This window comes from Rhinolophus sinicus, chromosome 8 (genome assembly GCF_057876585.1).
Source record: "Rhinolophus sinicus isolate RSI-liver-muscle chromosome 8, RSI-T2T, whole genome shotgun sequence".
NCBI classification, from domain to species: Eukaryota; Metazoa; Chordata; class Mammalia; order Chiroptera; family Rhinolophidae; genus Rhinolophus; species Rhinolophus sinicus.
Genome location: NC_142508.1, coordinates 1,926,627 through 1,952,048, shown reverse-complemented (window position 1 = coordinate 1,952,048; position 25,422 = coordinate 1,926,627). Strand labels below are relative to the sequence as shown.

Below are 25,422 nucleotides of genomic sequence, written 5' to 3'. Positions count from 1 at the left end.
ACTTTACAATAATTTGCAGGAAGGTTTAGACTTTCTCTTACTATCACCTTTACAAGAAAAGAACCCTCAACTTCTGCCTCCAGCTTTCAGACTTCAGTTTCCAAACGACCAGTCACTGTTAGCAATAACAGAAACAAACCATGGGGTTGAAAGGGGGCAGGCAGCCGCCTTTTTCAGCCCCTAATTACTGATAGAAGCCACAGCGATGCCGGGAGCCCTAACAGATTTCAGAATACAAGCCGCAGAGTTTGGGAGGGGCATGCAGAGGCCCACGTCCCAGCTTCATCTTAAAAGCAACTCTAACATTTCTTGCATCCAAATGAACTGGAGAACGTTTTCTGCTGGTATGCCAGAGCCAGTCAGGTTTCAGCAAGATCGTAACTAACAGGCAGTTTAAGCGAGGAGAGAATGTGCGTGTGACCGTGTGGTCCTGAGCGCGGGAAGGTCGGGTGTGTCCCGTCACCAATCACCAGGACACAGGCTTAGGCGTCACCTGGACACCCCTGCATTGGGAGAAAACAACAGACCCAGGGAATAATAAACATGTTAGGACAGGTGAGAAGGTACAGCCTTCGTTTGTCATGTTGACAAACTCCTAAAAGAATTCTGAATTTACAGAAACAAATATACCCCGACTGCACTTTGATAACATAGTAACAGCAAAAGTGAGGTGTTAACTTGACATACCATCAACAATTCTGCCGACACTTTCAATGGAACTCTCCAAGCATCTAAAGAGAGAAGAAATGTCATTTTCACAATGTGTTGTTTAAACAGAAAGGCCTTTTTGTAAAAACCTCTTCTGGGGCTGGTAATCCTAACTGACAACTTAATAAGGATAAATGTAATTATTAAGTTCCAGAAGACTCTGCAGCCCAGCTGAGGGCGAGGTGGCCCGCTGTTCCAGGGGCCATGCTCACGGTTCAGTTTACAGCGTGCTTCCTGCATGGGGTCATACCGATGGTGGCAGAGATGTCCACGTCCCACTGTGCTGTCCCTTACCTATTTCTGGGAACCACACAGGCTGGCCTCTAACCAACTACTCATGACAAGAGGTGGTGACGCGAAGGGCCACACCACGTCCCCCACACAGTGACCCCGCTCAAGTCCTCATGGGGACCAGCAGTCTGGTGGTGAGGCGAGGAGGGAGGGCTGGTCTTCCCGGGTGAGAGCCACTCACCGAGGAGATTCAGGACCAGGTGCTGCGCGGGGGCGAACGGGTCGGGCAGACTGAACACGGAGTAGCGGCGGCACTGCATTTCCCGCAGGGCCTCGAAGTCCCCGAGGAGGATGTCGCCCAGCCACTGGGCGTTCACACACGGGATCCTCCACTCCCGGGCTTTCTCGTACTTTAAACCGGTCGGCCTTGGTTGTGTAGAAAACACATTTATTAAATGTCAGGGCTGTTTAGTATTTAAATTTATCTTTACTTTCAACAGAAGCCACTAAAAATCACATTCTCATTTCTCAGAAACAGCAGGGACATCTTAGGGAATCTGAGAGTGGCCCCTCGAGGCTTGCATGGGGTCAGCAATGTGCTCTGCGAGTCCCACTTCTAATTTCTGTGACCTAACTTAATTAGTTCAAATATCATCAATTCATTTGGTTTCATCAAATGTTGTATAAATATTTCTGCTGACATTAGCACGATGGTCGCTGCCATCCTTCTAACCGACTGTGGTTGGCCCACTCAAAGGCCCACCACAAAGCTGTGACCCACTGACGAATCTAGGAGCATGCAGACGGCCAGGCCGCTGTGCTGACTCACTCTTTACAGATGAGAACCGTGTTGCTGCGGCACAGGTAGCCAGTGTATTTGGCACCTGCCAGGTACGCCATCAACTTCAGGTCATCTCGGTCACTGTCGACAAATCCAGTCACGGAAATAATCTAAGGAAAAAGGAGCGACTAAGATAGAACCCGACTCTTGTACACACTCCAGCTGTTCAACGCAAGCACACACATTTCACTCCTGCTCTGGCATTATGAGGGCTGGCTGGTAGTACATTCCTAAGAACCTCAAAAGCAGAACTATGTTCACGGTTAAGGTGTTACATACACAGGTGGGGCTTGGGGGGTGAACATGAGACACCAAACATGAGAGAACCTGTGTGTGTTTCTGTGACATTCTCCAGACAGCTTAGCAGGTGACCTGATTAAGCACAGACCCATCAGTCAGCTCTTCATTCCCCCAGCTCACCCCTACTTTGAGGTCAGCTGGGTGGGAGAACGTCCAACTCATGACCAAGTTCTGTCCAATAGCAACCACTACTGGGGCAAGATACTGAGGTATTTTACGATTTTAAACAGTGTCACAGATTTGGAAGAATCCGTTAAAAATCTACTACATGCGGGACAGAGTCAGAAGCCGGGGAAGGCGCCAGGACTCGGGTCTCAGGAGGACCAGGGCCGAGCACGGCCTTACGTACGTACGTGCTGAGAACACGGCTTTCCGCCCGGAGGGAAGGCCACCGGGAAGTGCAGGGCCCGGTGCGGTGGCACCACCTTCTTCTTCTTCAGGACCATGCTGAGCCAGTGCGCGGTGACACATCTCTTCCTCTCCCGCATCGCCTACCAAACAAAGTGCAGGCGATGTGGGGCTTTCTAACAGCAGCGGCACGTACAAAACGCTAAGTCTGTGTACCTACAACGCCACACTATAAATAAGAGAATTTCATGACACTCAGTTTACTAACGTATCAAACTACCAGTGTGGCAGGTTCATCTTAACCCCACTGGAAAATGCTACTTTCTACACACAAATAAGAAAGAGCCTGCAATGGGGAACAAAAGCAACACATTTGTAACACCCTTAAAAACCACTTAAGTCATAAAATAACACTTATGATCATCAAAGTTAAAATTCCCCTGTAGGAACACATACAACTTATGAAAAACAGAACTGCCCACCTAAAATTAACCATTTCTACATTTTTAGTCGAACAGGCCAGGAAATGGCCATGCTCTTAAAGAGGGGTTTCTTGGAGGTCACTTAGCACTTGCCCATTAACGTGGGTCTGTCTACAAACAAGAACATTTTTAAGAGAAGGGATGAAAGTTTGGGGGGTGAGAGGACGTGACACAGAGCAGACAGCTGGCGCCTTGGAGTCTTACAGAAGCTCTGAGCGCTGTCTGCCTTCCCAGGCCTGCAAAGTCCCACAAGAGCAGGACGGTCCGCCTGCACCCACCACTCTCGGTGCCACACTGAGTTTCAGGAAAGGCACCAACCCGACCCCCCACCCCCCACCCCCCCATCCTCGACACTACCTGCAACCTCCCTCTCTCCTTACACAGACATCAAAGCCTGGAGTCCACAAAGCTGTCTACCCACCAAAGCTCAATGAGAAGTGTAAGCAGCCACTTTCCTACTTTTTAGAGGTGGCAAGTCCTTCCCAAACACAACAATCGCTGGGTCCTATGATGGTCCCTAAACAGGGACCGCTCTGCTCCAGGCCCAGACAAGGCCGCGTGACTCACCTGTGCATACATACCACTGACTTGGCTCTCACACAGCAGGTGTGTGCACCGGCTCGAGAACGTGGGGTCCACAGCACCGCCGTGCACCTGGATTATCTAGACGCACACAAGACCAGAGTCATAACCAACTGGGAGCCCTCAGGAGAACGGGAGAACTATAATGTCAAACACGACAGCAAGTAAAAGGCTCATCACATTTACATAGTGTCTTTCCCAAAGTATAAAAGACAGAGATCAGTTATATTTACAGACTTTTCCACCCAGCACTATGAAATGAAAATGAGCTCCGATGATCTAAATTTCCAGAAGGAAAGGGAAAAAAAATGTATTGCTAAAAACAGATTCTGGTTTTCGGGGTGAGGGCGCTGTATCCTGACTGTGGTTATGCAGCACCAAGCATCTGTCGAAATTCAAAAACGGTTTTTTTCCTTTTTTAAAATTTTGACTCAGTTTTGAATTGTGGCATTGCAAAAAAAATATTTACTTTTTTTATTTTCCTTAAAGGCCACCATGCAAAATAATAAATAACTAAATGGACTATAGTTCCACTACTGGACTAGCAGACTTTGAGGCCCCTTCCAACCTGGAGAGTCTAGAATTTTCTAACACTCCCTTTGATGAAACAGAAGTAATTAAGGCACATACAAGTTGATGGTCCCTATTCTAAGTCACCAAAAGCCTGATCTTACTCCCACATTCGCATTTACACACAAATAATCTGCGCCCCTTACAATTCCAGTGCTGAAAAGACTCTTAAGAATGAGAAAGTCCAACACTTGCCCCTCACAGCTAAGACAACTGAAGCCCAGAAGGGAGATTTGCCCAAGACCACAGAGAATGTTAATAGAAATACCCATAACCCGTGCAAAACACAAAGGCACGCATCTCAGGGAAGGCTGCCAAAGGAGTAACGTTCTGAAAGGAACACCTTCAGACCTAGAGGTTCATTTCTTGGACACACAACCTCACCCTTTTCCAGGTGGCCAGCAGCTGTTTATCAGACATCTGCTCTGGGTAATCCGCAATGGCAAACACACATCCCAGTAAGAAGGCGTCTTCTGGAACTAGAATAGAATTGTACATTTAAAAAAAAAAAAAAAAAAAATTTAATCCCATGAATATGTGTGCACAAAAAGTAAAAAAGTTGATTTTGCTGAGTTCAGTTTGAATTTATGAAGTCAATCACCCTCGCCCACCATTAGTCCGAGCACCTCTGGAATAGTGCTACAAATGTACTACCTTGATTGTCTCTATTAAATGATTAAAAAGTGAAACAACATAGTTCATGCCCGGGCACGGAATATGCTGAGTTAATCCTTGTGGGTGCCTGACGTTCTATGGTCACCAGTGTCCGGTGTCCCAAATGCCAAAGTAAGTACACCTGCTCCACTATTACAACTTTATTTTTTGTTAGGTATGAGATTCACGCTCCTCATTTTTGTAAGAATTATTTTGATGTAAATCCTGACCCACCTCAAACACTTTCAAAGCATTTATGTAAGTACAATACTTTTAGGAGAAAAAAGGGAAAAAATCCCCATTACTAACGCTCCACGGCTGGGTCATGTCCAAAGAGCTGGTGCTGCGGCTGGTGCTGCTGCTGCAACTGCTGGTGGTGCTGCAGGGGCGGGGCCTGGTGCTGCAGGGGCGGAGCCTGGTGCTGCAGGGGCGGGGCCTGGTGCTGCAGGGGCGGGGCCTGGTGCTGCAGGGGCGGGACCTGGTGCTGCAGGGGTGGGGCCTGGTGCTGTGGGGCCTGAGTCTGCATCTGCTGCTGCTGCTGCTGCTGCTGCTGCTGCTGTTGGTGCAGACGCTGCAGCTGCTGCTGCTGCAGGAGGCTGTGCTGCTGCTGCTGTAACTGTGCCAGCTGCTGCTGCTGCAGCTGATGGAGCTGCTGCTGCAGGGCATGCTGCTGCTGCTGCGGGCGGTGCAGCGACTGCTGCGGGAACTGTAGCGGCTGCTGAGGGAAGGCGTGCTGGTGGACTTGCTGCTGCTGTGGGAACGGGTGTGACTGCTGCTGGGGGTAGGGCTGCTGGGAAAGCTGCGGCTGCGGCTGCTGGAGCTGCAGGAGCTGCTGGGGCGGCAGGTGCAGGACAGGCGGCTGTGGCTGCTGCGACAGGTGTGGCTCGGGAGTCACTTTCACCTGGCTGAACAGCACCGCGCCGGTGTTTGCGTGGCCCTGCTGGCTGTGATTCACCTGCTGCTCTAAACTTTTTGTAGGCGCTGAGAGGGACTGTAAGATCTAGGAAACAAAAATGAGGTGAAGTCGTTACCAACAGTTCCTGAAGGTACTAGTTCCGATCACAGAACTTGCCGTACCGCAAACAATGCCAAGTGTGACTTTTTCCTATCACTGTCACAGTCGTTGTGCAAGTTTCTTAATATTGGCTCCTAACCATTAAATATTTGCAATTTAAACTGGATTGATGGTTAGCTGCTTCCTCAGCCTCGCAACCAAATTTTAAACTAAATCTGTCTCACATGTCTAACATTTCAAAAATTCATTTTCTTCATATCTAGCAGCAAAATGTCCTAATGTCCTTACATTGCTGAAAAACTCCCAGAAAAATCCCTGCGCAACTGCTCGCACTGGTGATGGGCTCCATCTGCTCGGCGGACTGGATGGAGCCTTCCCAGGGATGCTTTAGAGCGCCCTGCGGAGAAGGTCACAGCGTCCTCTAAGGCTGCGTCACCTGCAGGACCATTTCAAACGCAGAGACGTGCCCACATTTCCTGCTTTAATCACTTCCTTCCATTCCAAACGCGATCATGTGCTCTCTCTACGTCCAAGTACAAATCTAGGGGACTTGGGATTTAAACCAACATCCACTATATATTTGAAGCATACAGAACACAGTAGAAGTGACCACTAGCTGATCAACAGTGCTTTCTGAATTGCACATGAAGAGCAAAGGACATTTCCATTCCATTTTAAACAGACGACTGCCATTGGTAATTCCTCAACTGAGAGGAAGAAACGTTTCCTGAGCTGCCAGAGCTTTGCACGTCAGTCACGTAACTCACACCAACCCTGAGACACACGCTCTGCACGCACGCACACACTTCCAAGCTCAGGTCTCACCGACTTGCTCTTCCTGGAACACAGGAATTTCATGCCTCCTTCTCGGTCTTCAGCTGCTCTTCCTTCCGCCTGGCACACTCTGCCCTCAGCGCTTCCATGGCCTCGTCATTAACCCTGACTTAAGGCACCTCCTTCACGAGGCCCTCCGACAGCCGAGTCTGAAGCAGGCTTCTTCCCCCCACCCACCGCCGCGTTAGATGGCCCTTTATTCCTGCCCTCTCGTCCCTACTGTCTGCTCACCGTCCGTCTTCTCCACCTGAAACAGCAGCGGGGGACTTGTCTTTCTTCTTTCCCACTTGTCTGCAGTGCCCAGAAAGATGCAAACAGAGGCTCCACTTCAGCTACCTACCTCCTTTCTGTATTAAACTGAAAAACATCTGCTAAAACTTGCAAGGTCCACTCTGCATCCACAAGCTCCAATCATTACCTAGACTGAGTGAAGGCATCTTTCATGAATGAATGTGTGTTGTCACTTATCTACGTGAAGTTCACTCATGAGCAGACGAGGAACAGCTGGGGAGCTTCACGCTTCTGTCTGCCGCCCGCTGACTCTAAACTACCTAAAAGGGGGACCCCTCTGTAAAGAAGAGCACGTGTCTCCGGGAGCCTGGTCCTGCTCCGTGGGATTGGGTCTTCATCTCTGCAAGCTGTCACCCACTTTCACGACAGAATTCATGACACTGAGATACACACACGATGCAAACAAGTGCTCACACCAGTAAATACTGCTTGTCAAAAGGTAACTGTTCCAAAGACACAGAAAATGCTATACGATGCTGAAACAGACTGTAAGATCCAATTCCAAAATCCTTATTTAAATCTCAGTTTTTAAAGAGTGACTTACATGTGCGACATTTGACGGCCGGTTAACCTGCTGAATGTCAGCACTGTTGGTGATATTTCGCAAGGTCCGCACGGCCGGGCTCCAGGGCGCTGCCACCTCGGGCCGCTCCGAGCTCTGGAGGTGTGGTCCCGCAGCCACGAGGCTGCCACGGCCGGCGGGTGGCACCGGCGGCACGTTGGCACACAGGTTAATGAGGCTGGGGGCCTTGCCTGGGGCCAACCTGCGCTTGGCTGCCGCCATCTGTGGGACCTCCGCTGGCGTCCAGTTCAGATTCCTCTCTTGCTTTTCAGGGGACGAATCTGAAGAATCATCAAACATCAGCTCCCCTTTAGCTTTTTCAGTGTTTGACTTGGGTGAAAACTGCTGGTCACCAGAAGGAGACCCTTCCCGCGAGCTGGCAGGGCTGGACTTCTCATCGGTACTCCCCTCATTTGGGGAATCTTGTTCCTCATTTTCTGCCTCCTCCTCCTCCTCCTCTTCCTCTTCTTCCTCTTCATAAATAATTAGGCGAGGGTGATAACATGCTTCGTCCTTCCTGGTTTTCTCGGATATGCAATCCAGGACCCAGTCAGGGGTCACGATTTTAATACTTGTCCTCTTTAAAGCACATTCATATTTCTCCTAAGAGTAAAGCAGACACGGAAACAAAGCTGTAAGGTTTATCAAATTCCCTAGAATTATGCATTAAAAAGAAAGGACTTCAGCTGAAATGATCAATGCCTGTTATTGCCATTTCCTACTCGGCAAAAGCTTACACTCCTTTTCGAGGACATGGCCCAAACGAACCACGTATCAATGACCATAGGACCGTCTCACGCCCACCACAGTCGTCTTAAAAGACTTTGTTTCAAGTTAACTTCTTTAAATGGTACTTAGGTACAAAGTGGAGCTGGGACTCCCACGGAATATTCTCTTAGGAAGGAGACGAGTAACTGCCATCTAGTCTACCTTTCCTGGCACTGAGCTGTGACTGTGGGCCGAGTGTCTGCAGGACTCAGGGGCCGTCCCGAGAGTGGGGCTGACTTTCCACAGGGACACTCTCCTCACCCTGTCTAGTGTTTCCCGAGCTCATTCTACCTGAGACACAGAGGCCACAACACATCTCTGACATAATGACGCCACAACTTACTGCAGAGGAGTCACATATGCAATGAGAATACACTATAAAACCAGCACTGAGTGACATGGGAATAGGATCAGAAAAGGGGTGTCAGTGGGAGTGGCAGCACTCAGGGGGAGCCCCTGTGAGGGGCAAGGCCTGGCTGGGGTGGGAGAGGCAATTTGCAAAGGTGGAGAGAGAAAAATCCAGCAGGACGGACAAGGTGCCAGGCAACAGGCAAGAGTGCTGAGTGGAGGGCTCCCCACTGGTGAGGGCGCACGATGGCATGAATGCCCGAGGAAAACAGAAATACGTGGAAAATTTTAAAGGAGAGTGACACCATACCAGCCCCGCCAGGCCACACGCTCCTCTCCTCCCGGGAGCCAGGCCACTCAGGACACATTGCGACGACTGCAGATTTGGGCTGAAGGCAGAAAAGCAAACGGAGGCCCTGATTCACTGGATGAGTCACTTTCCGGCTGCGAACACACGGCACTTCTCAGGTGTGAGGAGCGCTCAGGGGCCGGGAAGCTCTGGTCTCCGTAGAAGAGCAGCCCCCTGCCCCCCACATCAGCGTGAGTCAGGGTCCCACAGGCCCAGTCCTCACCAGGCTCGACGTAGGAGGCTGCAGTGGGCCCGACAGTTTGCATTTCTAACATGTCTCCGGGGCAGCTGATGCTGCCGGCGGGGACCCCACACGGGGAACCAAACCCCTTTGGCCCCACCAGTTGAGAGATGATAGCCCTGTGCTTCTCAAGTTAGGTGTGGTTTTACACATTCTCGATTATTGAGGAGGAAGTTATATTGAAGAGTCACTAAACGCATGTTGGTAATTATATTCAGTACAAAGCCTTTTTAAAAACTGTGAAGAGCACTAAAAATATGTATTTTCAGAATATATTAACTGAAGTTTTACTGGCTCTGAAAGGAAACTCCAGAGATTCAAAACACCTTCCCATTTTCTCCATGAAATTAACCGAAAAGTCTTCATATTTAGAAGTCACATCTGGTTCAAAATAAAATGTGTAGTCCTCTCACGTCCTCTGTGAAATGAAGCTCGGTCTACTGCCAACTAACCCAATCAGCTGTTATGAATGGAATCTAATCATCAATGTAAAAGATGCCCCAAGAAGACACGGTTCCTGGCGGTAAGCGACACGTGAAGGCAGCCGGACATAGCGCTTACCCCCTTGGGCTCCGGGACAACCAAGTGTGTGCACTTCCTGTTCAGGCTGAGCTGGCAGTCGCCCCCGTAGAAGGTGAGCAGGGCCCACAGGGCACTTCTGTCTTCAGAGGACACCTGACAGAAAGCAGAAACCAGGCTCTTATCACACGTCAATCTGTGCACCTGTTTAGTATTAAAATACACACTGACATCCTAACAGCTTTTCTTTACCTACTTCTTTCCCTTATGAATGAAATTAACCAAGGATATTAGAAGGGAAATAGTCACGCCCTTAGCTATCTTAGCTATTTGCTTACTGCAATAAAAAGTTTTATTCCTATTACAATAGTTTTATGGATATCACTTTTTTTCGCCTTGTCACCAAATGAAAAAAAAAAAAAACAAATCCACACTCCAAAGACTGAATGGAGGACCCCTTCATTCTATTACAAAAACAGGAGAAAAGGCAGAAAGAATGAGTGCACATTCCATCTCCTAATTATGTCATTTTTGAAAATGTTTTAGTGTAACAGCAGCATCAAAATCATACCTAAGAAACTCCTTAAGCATTAATGGATGACAAATAAACACTAATTATGAAATGAATAAAATTAAAAAAATACTGTGGTTTGTAAGCTCAGGGGAAAACGTAAATATTATTAACAGACCACAGGAGACAAGGGAGGCATAAAAGAAACAATTCTCAGGCTTGCGTACGGGACGAGGAGAGGACTCCAGATGGAATGGCTTATGCTGTGAAACAGGCTTTCCCTGTAACCACAAAAACAGCCACCATTTATTGCCTGCCTACTATGTGCCAGGAACTGTGCCAGGGCTTGACAGCTACTCCCCATCCTCAGCACCACCTCAGGAAGCAGGAATCGGGAGCCCCGTTTCATACATACGGGGAACAAACTCACAAAACATTGCAGCTAATGAGTGGAAAAGCTGGCTTTTAAAACCCAGGTCTGTCTAAACCCAGGTCTAACTCTAGACTGTATTTCCTACCGTTCTATACTGTTCCCTAAGGGCAGTTACTACCACAAATTATTTCTGAAAAATAAAATTTTAGAGTCTGAAAAGCAAACATTTAAGAAAAATAAAGGTGTCAGTGTTAATTCTAAGACAACCGTTTAACCAAGTCAATTTTTTTCCTGGATAATTTATTATAAATTGAGGATTATGGTTAAGAATTCTGAACTGTGTCTCAAGTTAATTTTTTTTTAAGTATTGATAAGTAGCATGTTTTTTTTCCTTTTTAATTGCCACTATTCAGCTTGTCAAAAAGCTCTCATTCTACATCTACTCTCAGTCATTTTACAAATAAGTCTAGAAATTATTTTGCATTCGACACTACTCTGAATACTACTAACAAAGAACACATTAATTTTCTAAAAATCACCTTTAAAAATCATTTTATATCTCTAATTTAGTAAGTTAATGTCACATTTCAGAAGATTAGATCAAAAGATTATTTTTATCACACGCTTTCACAAAAACATTTATATCCTGCAACATCTCAGAGGTGAGATTTAATAATATGGTAACACAGATCACTCACATGAATCATTACATAATGTCTATTGAAAATGAAATTAAACAACAGAATGTAGATGTGGCCACCAGTCAGTCAGGTATTCCCTGTAGGTCACTGACTGCAGTAATCCTAGCCCTGTTCCCATCCGCCTGTGCCACAGGCGTGGGTCTCCACAAGCTGCAGTGCTGCTGCTTAAAGAACATCAGACAGGGAGACCTGGGCTGCCATGGGGTCTCCAGAACCCCACCACGTGGCAAACCTCCACAAAACAGCCCCTCAGCGATGGGCGTGTGGGTCAGACGACTTCAAACCCCCACACCAGCTCCTGGACTGAAGCTGTGTCAGCGTAAATTAAGAATGCTTTTTCCACACCAAAACGTTAACACTAGTTACCTAGTGATAATAGGATTATGGGGACATTTTTATTGTCATTTTTATACTTTTCTGTATTTTCCAAATTCTCAAGAGCATTATTTTATAACTGGGGAAGCATTTATCTATTTTAAAGCAATCTTTCTAAACTGAAATCTATCATCTCACCTAATAAAGCCTGGCTGTCTCCTCAGTGCCTTACGGTTAAAACCCAAAACTGTGAAAATGGCGTCTGCGGCCCTTCCCGATGGGTATCCGCTGCGGACAGTGTCTCCCTCCACCTGCACCTTGACCTCCAGCCGTGACTAAGAGACACTCGACCCGCTAATGCCTCTCTCGGGGCCTCACCCACTTCCCTCCACTGCACCCTCTCGGTGGCTGGGAGTCCCTGCCTCTGCACCCCACGGCAGGATGCTCACAGGGGACCGTCCTCTAAGCAGGACAGAGGGCTGTGGTCCGTCTGCGTCCCCTGCATGAACAGCTTCTTGACTCCAACCAGGAACGCCCTGCCTTCTCCCCAGGTCACAGCCCCAGTGAGCGCTCCTGGGGCCCAGCTCCGTGACTTCTCCTTCCCCAGTCCTCACGACCAACTCTAATCCTACTTAGGAAAGGCTATGGTCGTCCCTAAGAATTATATCCAAAACGTCTTTCAGATCTTTCGTGGTACCTAGTACAGTGCCAGGCACATGCGTAGGCAGTCAAGAAATATTTGTTGATTGAGACACAGCATGGAAAGGGCTTTTATTTCTAGTCTTCCAGATTGAAACTGGGACCCCGGCCAGGCTCTCCATCAGTCTTGACCTGCTCCCCGGAACCTACCCAGCACATTAAAGAAGCCTCGGCCCGCATCAGTACCGGGTCAGAAGAAGGCGGCTGGTGTCTGTCCTTCCCAACTTCTGCTGGCACAAGCGCCCTCCCCTACCTCTCCCTGGAGAGCTCTGGAAGACTCCAACAGAGCTCCAGCTCGTATCAACACCCTGACGGGAAAAGACAGAAGGTCACTGAGAACCACCAGCAAACAGTCCTGTGGCAAAGGCGGGGCCCTGCCTGGCGTGGGCAGGCGTGTGCACATACATGCGTGCCGACCCCATCTCCTCGATGCAGGTTACCCACCGTGACCACTCCCTCCCAGTGTCATTCCCACTCCTGGCCCCCGCTGTGCTCTTCCATGTGTTACACATGGGGTGCTTGCCGCACGTCTGTCTCCCCTTCTAGACTGCGCGTTTACTGAGGGGAGGACTCGTGCCCTGATTTGTTTGTACCCTGGGCTTTGTTTGTCACAAAGGATGCACTCATCAGGCATTTGGTGAGTCCAACTCCCGCAGCTGCCCACTGTACAGACTGTATGTCTGGTAACGTATCTTCCACCTGAGTTAACGCTGCTCAGCAACCAGAGTGTTACTGTCCCTGCGTACTTTCTTTCCTTAACCAGGGTTTCTTCAAACCAACCACTATCGAGTAAAGCCTTTCCCATCCTTATGTGAACTTAAATGCAGGGCTTATTATTTTACCGACTGCACACTGGGAATTTCAATTCAGCGTCAGTGGAGAACTTTGAGAATAAGAGTAGTAAGTGATCCATAAAGATCATACTCATGCTGGATTCTGACTGTTACTACCGAATAAATTTGCTGAAAGGATATAAAATCCTGTCCGAAGTCTTGCTAACTTCACCTTTTCATCCACCGCAGACCCAGCCATGCCCCAGGAGGAGCCTGGGACCTCAGTAAGCCCCACCAGCCGGGCCGCTTCCCCGACCACAGTGGATGACACATGTTCAGCCGACAACGTTGGCGGCTGTGTCCCCACCACAGCTACCCCAGTGTTTCCCACGGACGGATGTCCAGCTCCCCGCCCCGCCCCTCTGCTGACCATGCGTGAGTCTTCTCAGCCCGAACCCAACACCTACTTAGCCACCTAAGCCTGTGCAATGGTCACCGAGCAGATGGCCAGCCCGGTGTCACTGTCCACCATCCTTGGCCACAGGACGATGACCTGCTACGAATTAACATTAATGCTCTACGCCTTTCCCTGGGCGCTGCCACTTCCCAGCAACAAACACAAACTGATGGCTCCTAAAACCCACCTTCCCCCTGCAGTACCATCTCCACTTACTGTCGCAAATCTCCTGAACTGTCGCGCTACCCTAGGCTCCGTTCCTGCTTATCTGCTCTGTCTACTCCAGTTCACACAAGTCAGTACTGCTCAGCCCTTCACCCCTATCTCCAAGTCCCCACGTGGACAGCTGATCAACACCGCAAAACACCTGAAACGCCACGTGTTTCAAACCAACTCCCCATCTTCCCTCAGAAACCAGGCTCGCCTCTGTTTCCATCTCCAACAAGGACGCTACTACCACCGACCAGAGCTCGCACCTGAAACAAGGAAATCCCCTTGGACTAACGGGTTCAGTGTGACAGCGTCTACGCAGGGTCTGGCTCACAGAGGGACCAACGGGGAGTCCTGGCTGTCCCTGGCACCACAGCATTCCCATGTCACCAAGACTCGCAGGTCCCCACCTGTCTCCAGGGTCTGTGTTGTGCCTTCAGTCACAGTGCTGACCCGAATGCAAATCTTCATCAAGTCTGAAACATGGGTGGTCCCTTCTGGGACCCACCCTGCCCTGTATGTCATGCCTACAACTCCCAGACCACTGTCACCTACGAGATCACAGTGACGTCAACTCTGCTTGCTAGTTTCTGTGTTTTCCAAATATTCTAACAAACATCTGTAATCCAAAATTAAATACATACGAGAAACAAGTAAAGAAGCATGCTGCTCGCTACTGTCTCAAGTTCAAACTCAGAGACCCAAGTGTCACGGTTCTCCGTATCCTCTGCCATCTACCCAGACAACCATTCTCTCCGTCTGCAGCCAAAGGCACGCGCTGGCTGCAGGACAGGCGTCCTCATTACCAGCTCCCGAGTTCTCCTTCCAGCTGTCCTATCCGAACGCCCCTGCCCTTCCCCATTTTCACTCCAATCCCGCCCTTCTTTCCGGCCCTCTCAACTCTGACAGCCTCCAGCAGGGCTCCCTAACCTTGCAGCCCACACGGACACGGCCTTTCTGAGCTCAGACGCTAACAGCTGTGCCACCTGATTCAGCACGCCACTGTAGGTGCTCTGTACACAGCAACCTTGTACGTTGTGTGTGTTATGGAATAACCGATGACACGTTCTAGCCTTCGGTAAAGGTAGACCGCAGGCAGCTGTGTGGCCCACCACAGCTTCACCTATTAGTTTTATCTTTCCAAGGCTAAAAGTGTTCAATCGTTAATACTTAGTAACGTCTAACTACCTCATTTAAAACCGTAATCATCTTAAGCTCACACACTTTGATCTGCTTATTTATTTACCCCGTCAGGTCTGCTAAACGCCATGTCCTGTGACCCCGATCCCCGAAACACCCACGGCCTCCCTGACCCTGGCCGCTTCCTCCCTTCCTTTCTCACTCAATTTGAACCCTCTAGACAGTGGGCTCTGAAGCTCTGAACCCAAAATTCCAATCAATACAAATATAATTAAATGCAAAATTCACATTTTATTCAAAGTACATTGTGTTTATGCATAACGAGTATAATATTAATAAAACGTTTTCATTTTAAAACTTTTGTGATGTTTACTGTAAATTTGGAACATACAGAGAAGTATAAGGAAAGCAATAAAAATTACATGTAACCACAGTAACCATCAAGGGTTTTCATTTTAGCCAACTTTCAGCATCATGTAAGTATACATTTCTAGCACAGATGTGAAAAACACTGCAAATACAAATACCAACAGAATCCTGTTCTTAGGAGGAAGAAAAAAAAAGGCAATTTTTCCAGGTTCTCTATTAAACTGATGTAGCAAAAACAAAAAAAGAGGATTTTTTCATCTTAAAGGACTTCCAGAATTTACAAGACACAAACAGAAACCACAGTAACCATAATTAAACTTGCTTATTGCTTAGAGAAGAGATCAGACTGGTGATAGCATTTGTATGAAAAGCTATGTCTGGCCAATACCCTAACTATGTGAAACTAAGTATCACCGGGTTCCATAATCTAATAAAACAGCCTTAAAAGACAGCAAGACTATACTATAATGAAATTCCTGTTGGTCTCCCTAATATCGCTGACATGTCCTTTCTCTCAAAGAATCCCAGCGATGGGGACTAAATGCTTCCCCCACATCATCATAAGAGCACCCACATTACAGAACGCGACTGGGCCTGTGAGGTCCAATGAAATGCCAGTGCTCTAAACTGCACTTCTTCCTGTCCAAGAACTGCTAATTTTAAACAAATTATTCTATGTAATTTCCACATGAGTTTAAACAACACCAATTTGATTTTTTACAATCATTTTTTATAACTTGGGGGTTTTAGCTGGGGGTTGAGAGGACAGAATAAAAATATTAAATATTCACTTCTCTCATTACCCAGTTATCTACCTTATTTGGTTGACGTAATACTGTGCATACCTGTGTCATATCCTGCTTTCCTCCACTTAAACATTTCCCATGTCTTTACGTATGTTCATAAAACATAATTCAGAAACGGTTATGTAGCTATTGCATAGTGTACAGAGCAGGTTTCTGAACCATCCCCCAACAGTGGATCTGGTTGCTCCAAATTTCACACTCTTGTAAATAACGCTTTGATGAACACCTTTATGCACCCACCTGCCCTTGTTTCTATCAGTTTGGGTAAGTTTCCAAACCTAAGAGAACTGCGGGGGAAACAGTTCGTATTTTAGGGCTGTTGGCTCATCTGGAAAGCGCACGCACACACCAGAGCCAAAACTCTCATCTCACTATTAGCATGTTTCCCTCTGGTTATAAAGTATATAAAATGTTTTAATTATTGTCTGTAGTTCTTTATAAAAAGTTACAAACTCCTCTTTCTGCCTTATCTACTGAGGTCTCCTGTTTTCTCATTGATCTGTCCGATCCCTTTATTTATTAAGAATATTCTTTGCCTTTATTTCTGACTGAATTTTCCCTGTCATCTTATTTCATTTGTATTATTTTTCCATATTCAAGTTTCAAATTTTGGCAATTCTTTAGATTAGAAAGACCATTTTTACCCATTAAAACTTTGCATCTTAAAACTAAACATGAATATTTAATCATACGTGTTATAAGGTCATACTGAATATGCAGTTTAGTAAATAGCTTCTCTAACACCGGTTTATAAATAGGTCATAAATCCAATCATCTGAAACTCAGCACTGTTACGTGTAAATAACACAAGCCCCGTTGTCGCCATGCTTACCTGAGAGAGGCAGGCAGTGATTCCAAAAAAAATCTGACATGATTCTGGAGAAAAGCCATTTACTCTGTTTTGTAGTTATTAAGATTCCAATGGAGTCAGATGAGCACAGCCCGCATTTCACTAACAAACACCCTACACGCCCACCTCCCTCCCACTCAACCCACTTCGGAAAGAGACAGACAAGCTGACCAAAGAGTGCAGACTGGGAAAAAGGTGACAGCACAGAAAGACCTGAGAGGTTTTCTGGGAAGTACACTTCCAAATGTACTTTCCAATCTCTCCACTATGTCATCAATAAAGTGGGCATAATATATCACGGGGGAAACTTGCCCTCCGAGAGCTAGGTAACCACATACCTGCGTACAAACACACGTGCACACACGGCACAGCCATTTGCCTAAAAGCACACTGTACCTCACGAAGTGAGAGTGAGGGTTGAAGCTGTGCAGTGGGGGCACTTCACCAAAGGACGTGAGACCGTCTCATGGCCACCACCGACTGTGAACGCCAGCAAGACACCTGAACTTCACTCCCCCTTTGCTAAAACCATGTCACAATTGGTCACCCCCAAGATCCTTCCGGTTTCTAAAGCTCTGCTCTGTCAAGTCCCTTCAGAATGCTTTCTGAGCGCTTTACGTGTGCCCAACATGGGACACAAAGCCATATACACGAGCAGACGTGACCTCTAGGTGCCTTTCCTTACGGCCTACTCAAAGCCAACAACGACGTTTTTGAAAAATTTGGAGTGTCTAGAATTCAAAATGAGTCCAACTCTTACTTCTCTTTCCCTACAGGAGAAAAGTACACCTACTGAGGTAGGTGTGTTAAGGACAGATAGGTCAGGTGGGAAATGCTCCTGCGACTCGGACGTGTCCTCGACAGGCCGCGAGACATGCGCCACGGACGCCTGCAAGGCTGCCTGGCTGCAGACGCAGGGCGGACCCGACCTCATGCCTTCCGGGCACCATTCAAGCTCCCACCTCAGCTCAGGGACTCTACTTCCAAAGGCCGGCGGAAACAAAGGCAACCCAGAGTGTGTGGGCCAACAGGAGTCTCGGGCACCCCCTTTCTGTCCCTGAAGCTTCTCTGGGATGGGCAGGGAAGCGCTCAAACAAGACAACTTAAGGAATCCTGGTGTGGAGAGGACATACACCATCCAGAACGGGCTGAACTGGCCTCTTACCTTCAGGAACACCCCTCCCACTCCCAGGCCTTTTTATGTGTGTTTGTAAACAAAACAAATGCCCCCCAAAACAAAACAGGAACCAGTCTCTACACTGTGGACGAGAAATCTGAGAAGTTGTCATTCAGTGTTGCCAGAGTTCTGCATATCCCCCAAGAACCGCTCACAGGAGCTCTTTCCTGTTTACTCGAGGCCCCTGTAAGTATCTGATATAACAAGACGGCCTCACTCCTCACCGATCCGATGAGTGACAGAGGCACTCGCCAGTACCGCCCGGCATAGCTGCACAACAAAATAATTCATTATGTGTGCATACCAGCTTAGAATTTTAAATTATCCCGTCTAACTAGACACCACAAAACGATGTGTTTCAGAGACAGGAAAAAGGTCCGGAAAAGCCGACTGCCCGCGACTGATCACACAGCCAAGCTGTGGAAGAACTGGGACTCCAGCCTCCGGGTCCCAGCCCAGAGCCGCTCCCCATGGCTGGTCCCTTTTCCCACGGGTAACGGCAAGCATCAGGTCCATAGAACTGGACAGGATGGAAACCAGTGGGACAGGGGTGCACACACACGATCTGTGCCCAGTACTGAATCCACTCCTCACCCCAGAATCACCATCTCCGTCTTCGTTTGCCCCACCCCATGCCCCCCAAAAAAAGGATACGGCAGAAGAACTCCACACTGGACGGACAGGATCACCCAGGAAGGCTGGAAGGAAAAAAACATAAACTCAAATTAAAAAGTTTCAATTTTTCATCAAAATGACATTATTTTACTAGTTAGTGTAACTCCCGGAAACCAAAGGCTGTTACTACCGACGATGAAGCACCCAGACATCAATTATGTGTATTCAAGGACTCGTTATTAACGCCCAAAGTCAAAGTCCAGTTACAGAATAAAACACTACCAGCTCTTTAGCAATTTAAATCCCAGGGTGGCTAGAAACTGACCCCCCAGGGGCAGGGCCTGAGGGCCCCCCCCTCCCCCCCCAGGTGTGTCAGCCCCCCTATGTGCCCTTCTTGATCCTCAACTGAACCAGGTCTAAACTGGTGACATTTTTCAGGAAAGCCACAGAGACACAATGTTAGTCAACCACAAAAGGTAATCTTTTTAAGAATTCTAAAACTCAGACTAATTATAGAAACTAAGGTTAATTACTACACCTTTTGGGGTAATTTGTATTTTTGAAAAATTACCATCCCTTATATTTCTGTATTTGATTTTGAAAATTACATTAATCATTACACTGCTACTTCTGCTTCACACAATTCTGTGAAAACACAGCAATGCACCATGGAGCCGCTGACATCCTGAATGTCACAGCTGAATCCCGCACACACTCGGCACCAATCCACATGTCACAGTTACTAAGCCTGTGACCACCAGAGACACAGAGCAAGGCGCTGGTGCTTCAGTGTTCGCTCTCAGGCAGCCTGTATTCCAAGCTAGTGATCTTCCAACTATTTTTTTCACGTGCACCTTAAAAGAACTTTAGAAAATGAAGTTTTCTGGGTGATATCAACAATTTTTTAGCATAAGTTTCTGTAAGTGTATCTTCTGCAAACAGACTGCCTCTACTTGGCATGGTTATTTCATGATTTGATTGTTTCACCTACTCTTTGAAGGAACTTACTGGATAAAGGGCGCCCAGCTGAAAGAAAACACTAACCCAAGGTGCCTCCATGCCCTGATCCAGACAGAGTAAGGGGCTGGCGGCATGAGGAACCTGGCCTGGCCACTTGCTAGTGAGCCCTCCCATTGCACCCAGGACTTTCGAGCCTGGGGCCACGCACTGTCACAGGGTTTGGATGGGTGATGGTGGGACTTTTCTGGGGGAGTCGGGGCGGGGCCGGAGTGTCCTCAGGAAGGGCACGTAAGGAAGCAGACATGCAGGAAAGGAGCCTCCCGACCATCCAGGCAGCATACACCCTGGCAGGCGTCCCTCTGCGTCCCTAGGGAGGGATGAGCATAGAACTCCCTGGTAGAGACGGCGGCTTCGCAGAGCAGTCACCCCAGGCCCCCACTCAGGGGAGTCTAGACAAAAGTTCAGGGCAGTAATGGAAAAGCGTAGTAACGAGGAGCTACTTATCCCAAGGGCAAACAACTATATAAAAATAAACCCCAGCATATCAGCATAATTAACACTTCCAATGATGCCCCAGGGCCACGGAGGAAAATATTTCCATTAAAACAATTCTTTTAACAGTCCCAGTGCCTAAAGAAGCAACTTTTAAACATCTATAAAACTCAAATGCTAAAAGGTAGACAACTGTCAGAGTGCACAAGGCTGCTTTCTTTTTAAAACGCATTTGTGAAATTTAACATTAAGGCCCCGTCAGCAGCCCCGTTAGGAAGGCCTGTGAGGATCAAAGGCCCTGGGGTCTCCCAGCACCACCCTGCGGTGAGGACAAACCGCTGGACCAGCTCTGAGAAACCCCATCAGGGCTGCAACACTGTCGTCCTGGGCAGCAGGTGCCGCCACCAACTCAAAGCCGGCTGGGACGCAGAGGTGAAAGAATGTAAGAGGACGCCGGGCTTCCTTCTAAAGTCCTACAGCCGGGGGGCAGGGGAGTAGGACGGGGTGTATTAAGGCAGATTGGGCAAAAGGTGCCAACTCCAGAAGCTAGGTGCTGCCTGGACACTGCCTGACTTCTCTAGAAATACAACTCGTGTGGAAAACGAAGACGACTGCTTCATCTGGCTGAGTTTGAGTGAGGATTGGTCACCCTTCTGAAACGCCCCCTCACGTCTGACACCCCCACCTGTGGGCTACTCTGCATTGTGACAGTCACATGTTCAGTGATTCTATGCACAGCACACCTGCCGGCTTCTGCAGCCTCTGGTGTAGCTGGGCCCAGGAATTTACATACCGCAATGCATATTTATTTCTATTTACCTTCCTTTTTTTATCTCCTTTACAATTTCAGATTGAGCAATCTATATATAAATATAAACGTACATGTATATATACACGAATATTTTAAATTCTGTGACGTTACCTTTCATACAAATTTCACTTCAGGGGGAATGTGTTACAAAAGGGTGCTTAGGGTCACCGCTGCTGTGGGGGCCTGGCAACCACGACCTAGGCCCCAAAATGTGTCAGTAAGATTGTTCTTTTAAGGTTCATATGAAATCTACACAATCGATGTGCAGTCACCTTGATGAGACAGACGGTCGGTCCCAGGCTACTGTGTGACAGAAACAAAGTGCACAGGGAGGGGGGACCCAGGGCCAGTCCCCACAGCTAGAGGAGAATGGGAGGAAACAGATACAAACACAGCACCGCAGGAGAGGGTGTGGCACACAGCCCAGTGCTGGCGGCAAGTCCCTCTTTCTCACAAAGTGGCATCAGGGGCCGGGCCGGGCCACCTGCAGATGTCCAGTGTTCACAGAGGCTCTGCAAGCAGAGGAGCGCGCTGGCCACGCTGAAGCAAGCATTCCAGTACAGCAGCTCAGCACTGCGTCCTCGCGGCAAATTACGTCTGACAGACGTAGTGGCCTCTTGAGAGTCTAGCTTAGGACCTTCTTGGGACATAGGTGAGCTTTCCAGTTTATTTTCAAAAATCAGCCTCTAAGCCTGCAAGGCAGAAGTATCAGGTGCCTACGAGATGGGTCTGGACTTCCCAGCAGCCAGGCAGCGCCTTGCTGCCCAGCCTGACGCAACCATGCGCCTTCCCGGCCCCACCTCTGCTGTCCCTGGGCCAGACTGATTTTCATACTGAGTATTTTTAAGGCAACACGTCTAACATCACAACGAAGAAAGAGAAAAAATGGTAGTGGAATAGAGCTAGTTTAAAACACCTGTATAACACAGAAGATCAAAAAATACTGAAGGACCAAAATTACAAAAGTAAATTTTAAAAACATACATTTAACAGCAGTCAACTCAACTATCAGCTGCAACAGAGCAGAACAGTAGGTAATCAACAAAAATCTGGGCAACCCTCACCCCAGCTGAGGCCCCCACTTTCTAGAATAAACTACCCATAGGTCAAGTCGACAGGCGCACAGAATGGCACCAGGTGGACAGTGTTCCAAACGGTCACTGCGACCCTTGTCCGAGCAGCTGAAGAGCACAGCAGATGGGCGACGGGACTGCCTGCACCTTATCCAGCTGGGAATGAGGCCCGCGTGTCAGCCTGTGCGCGGTGCGGGGATCGCCTCAACAGGGCCTGGCCGGTCTGGGAATAAACTCGCTTTCTTAGGAGGACACGTCCACTTTCCCTGGTTTAGAGAAAATGGACAAATGGGGTCGTCCCCCAGCACATGTGAAAGCTGACGGACCTGGGGTTTCCTGCAGAGACCCTGCTGCGGTGCGAGTGACTGAGCCCAAAGGGCCTCCCGCGGACGTGGGTCCCTGAGGAGTGAAAGGGGCTTTCTCTACCCAGCAGCTTCCCACGCAGAGCGGCACCTCAGCTGACACTGAGAAGGTGACACTAGGACATCAGTGCCCTGCGTTCAGGACAGACCACGAAACACACACAGTCAGGTTGATACCGACCTTGACGACGGGCAAATCAAAGACTTCCCGCGCTTCTCCGACCTCTGGGTTGTCCCCGTCCTCGGAGATGATGTGCGAGGCCAGGGCACTGTAGGACACTTCCTTCGCCTTCCCAGCTTTCAGGAGCTGCGTCACCTTGAAACAGAACAACACACGTTAACGTGGGAAATGCTACATTTTATTCTCGGCTTATACACATTATCGTGACCGGAGAAAACTCCAATTCCAACTGTTCTCACCTAGGACTGATAATAACCTTTTCCTGAGTCACATACAATGCAACATTTGGGAACAATAAAAAGCAGCCAATTTGGTTCACTGACCACGGAGGCCACTGTGACCAGCTCCCCGGCAGTGACTCTGCCCTGAAGACAGAAGGACGGACAGACAACCAGAACTCAGCACCGTGGGCCGAGACGGGGCTCAGGGCTTGGGGGTGGGACACTCAAGGAGCCCTGACAGCGGGGGAACTGCAGGCGTTTGTGTCAGGTCACGGAGGGTGAAGCTGGTCTCCTTAGGTTCACGGTACGGACGGCGCTGTGAGGACGCACCATGAGTGAGCACGTCCTTCCGCACTCACAGGAGTTAGGGAGGCAGAAATACGTGCACGCTGGGCAGGGAGGGCACTCATGCACGGGGCGGGGCAGCATGGACCCAGCCACGGACGCGCTTTCTTCTTGGGCTACGCAAAAACATCTGCACCTTATTCTGACATAAAACACGAAGTGTCCCTGGAGAGACACGGGGGCTTAAAGCAGGTAAGCGGCATGAGCAGGTGTTCTGGGAAGATTACTGTCACTGTAAGAATGGACTGTGTGGGCCGCATGTCTGGAGCCAGGAAACCTGTGAAGAAACAGCTGCAATGACCCAGGGGAAGGGGCAGGTGACTGAAGGACTATCACAGGGACAGGAAGGAGAGAGATGTGCGAGAATGAGCAGGACGTGGTGGCCGCAAGCAAAGAACGAAGTGCTGGGGGACACGGCACTGGAGCAGATGGGGAGCGAGAAGGGTTTCCGTGGAGGGCAGGTCGATCTTTGGGCACCAGGTGGAAAACCTGGGTCCCATTGGAGGGGGGTCAGTGGCATGTTAGAGACGGCCGCCCACGCTCGCCCCCGGGGTGCAGAGTGGACAAGAACTGCAGCAGCGACCTGAGGAGCAGGCGGGGTAAGCGTGGTGCCCAGGGGGCAGGGTGCCCACCTGGGGCGAGGGTGGCCATCTAACTGTACCCACCAGGGGGACAACCCCTCCAGAATGTTTCACCGACCATCAGTAGCTATGAACTAGAACAGGTCAATGAGAAAACACTGGTCACTAGGCATAAGCCACCGCAATTCCTTTCTTCCCCGTGACCTCCAGGCAGCGTTAGCTTCACCCATCCATTCAACCTGTCGCAGAAAAGCGCAGGCCTGCTTTCGTCTACCGTTCGGTCTGTGCTTGATCCCACTGCCTTCTTCGTGAGCCTTCAGAGGTCAGTCTCTTCCACCGCCCACGAACCACGAAGCCCCCCCATTCTGGAACACGACACACAGGCGAGCAGATCCGTGCCCTGGCCGCTCTCTGCTTCCTTCCAATGACGTTACTGACACACAGGCCGCCCGCCGGCTCACTGGCTCACATCCCATCTGCTCTCCCCACTGCCCAGCCTCTCCCCGCAACTCTTCATAGAGAAGACGCACAGCTACGCGGACCTGGAGGAGGCCCAGCCACTGACCCGTCCAGTCTCCACCTCCCGCGGTTCATCCCACTGCTCCAGACAAGCAGTGATCACCCCGACGCACCCCGACACATCGACGCCTTCTTTCCCACCTGAAGGGAACCACCCTTCACCGTCTCCTTGGCTTCTGCTTCTCTCAAGACCCCACAGAAACGACAGCTACGCTGACACATGTCAGTGGTGCCGCCCCCAGCACCCAGGCCCCAGCACCCAGCACCCGGCCCCCAGCACCCAGCACCCAGGCCCCAGCACCCCGGCCCCCAGCACCCAGCACCCAGGCCCCAGCACCCAGGCCCCAGCACCCAGCACCCGGCCCCCAGCACCCAGCACCCAGGCCCCAGCACCCAGCACCCAGCACCCTGTACTCCAACGCCCCCTCCGGCTGCGCCACTCGCGCTCCAGCCCCAGCGCCAACGAGACCGGTCCTTGTGTCACATCCAGTCCCGAATCCGAAGCCAGACACGTACTGACGACACTTCCCACGCGCGTCCACTTCCTGGTCCGTATCTACCAGACTCAGAGCACCGGCCGTTCTGGCTCCGAACTTCTCAGGAAACGTCACGTCTCGGTTCCCAGGGGTTTGCGAAGGACGTTAAGCGCTTGGACTTGATCGCAGTTCGGCGAACACGGTTCCAGACCAGCTTGTTCCAGGTTTCACGGAGCATCGGGTGGGGTCCCGGTCAGGCCGCGTCCTAACAGCGCAGGGGCTGCGCTCGGCGGGGAGGGGCCGCGCTCCGGTCACTCCTTCCGGTCACTCCGGGTCCAGCACCTGCTTGCGCTTGAAGCTCAACGTGTCTTCACCCGAAGCCTCCGGTCGCACGAGGCCCGGCTGGGACCGTCACAGGCGGCTCCTCGCTGTGCGGACACGGACACGACGGAGCCGGACGCGCGCGGCCCCCCTGCACCTGCCGAGCCCCGTGTGCGCTCGGCCCGGCCCCGCTGCCGCCGCCGCCCGGACACGAGGCCGCAGAACCGCAGGCCGTGCGACGGGGACGCGAGACCAACCTGCGGAGGGTGTGTGGCTGCGGCGTCAGAGCGGCGTCCCGACGTTCAAGCAAATGTGACTCGAGGGGCTGAGAAAAGCACGTCCTCCCGCAGGAGCCCCCGGTACAAAACCCGCGGCCAGTGCGACGGGGCCGCCCGCGCCTCTTCCACGTTCGCTGCGTAATTCGCCCGAGTAGGAAAACGG

The 25,422-nt window shown here is 49.8% G+C and overlaps 1 protein-coding gene across 4 annotated transcripts in view; it reads right to left on the bottom strand.

Moving 5' to 3' along the window:
- PAXIP1 (PAX interacting protein 1) overlaps window positions 1-25,422 on the bottom strand; it is a 33,232-nt gene that overhangs the window by 7,117 nt on the left and 693 nt on the right. Inside the window, exons 1-14 of one of the 4 annotated variants that reach the window (XM_088799763.1) lie at window positions 25,239-25,388; window positions 22,519-22,653; window positions 18,679-18,722; window positions 16,830-16,893; window positions 12,393-12,550; window positions 9,686-9,799; window positions 7,401-8,021; window positions 5,026-5,716; window positions 4,447-4,541; window positions 3,478-3,573; window positions 2,434-2,571; window positions 1,769-1,890; window positions 1,181-1,365; window positions 688-731 (exon numbers count right to left, since the gene is read on the bottom strand). In XM_088799763.1, the coding sequence (XP_088655889.1) occupies window positions 688-731; window positions 1,181-1,365; window positions 1,769-1,890; window positions 2,434-2,571; window positions 3,478-3,573; window positions 4,447-4,541; window positions 5,026-5,716; window positions 7,401-8,021; window positions 9,686-9,799; window positions 12,393-12,422 (2,136 nt within the window). In that variant the 5' untranslated portion in view covers window positions 12,423-12,550; window positions 16,830-16,893; window positions 18,679-18,722; window positions 22,519-22,653; window positions 25,239-25,388. Of the gene's footprint in view, window positions 1-687; window positions 732-1,180; window positions 1,366-1,768; window positions 1,891-2,433; window positions 2,572-3,477; window positions 3,574-4,446; window positions 4,542-5,025; window positions 5,717-7,400; window positions 8,022-9,685; window positions 9,800-12,392; window positions 12,551-16,829; window positions 16,894-18,678; window positions 18,723-22,518; window positions 22,654-24,700; window positions 25,206-25,238; window positions 25,389-25,422 lie in introns of those variants that run through there. The other 3 variants (XM_088799764.1, XM_074315062.2, XM_074315061.2) reach the window with 3 other exon arrangements.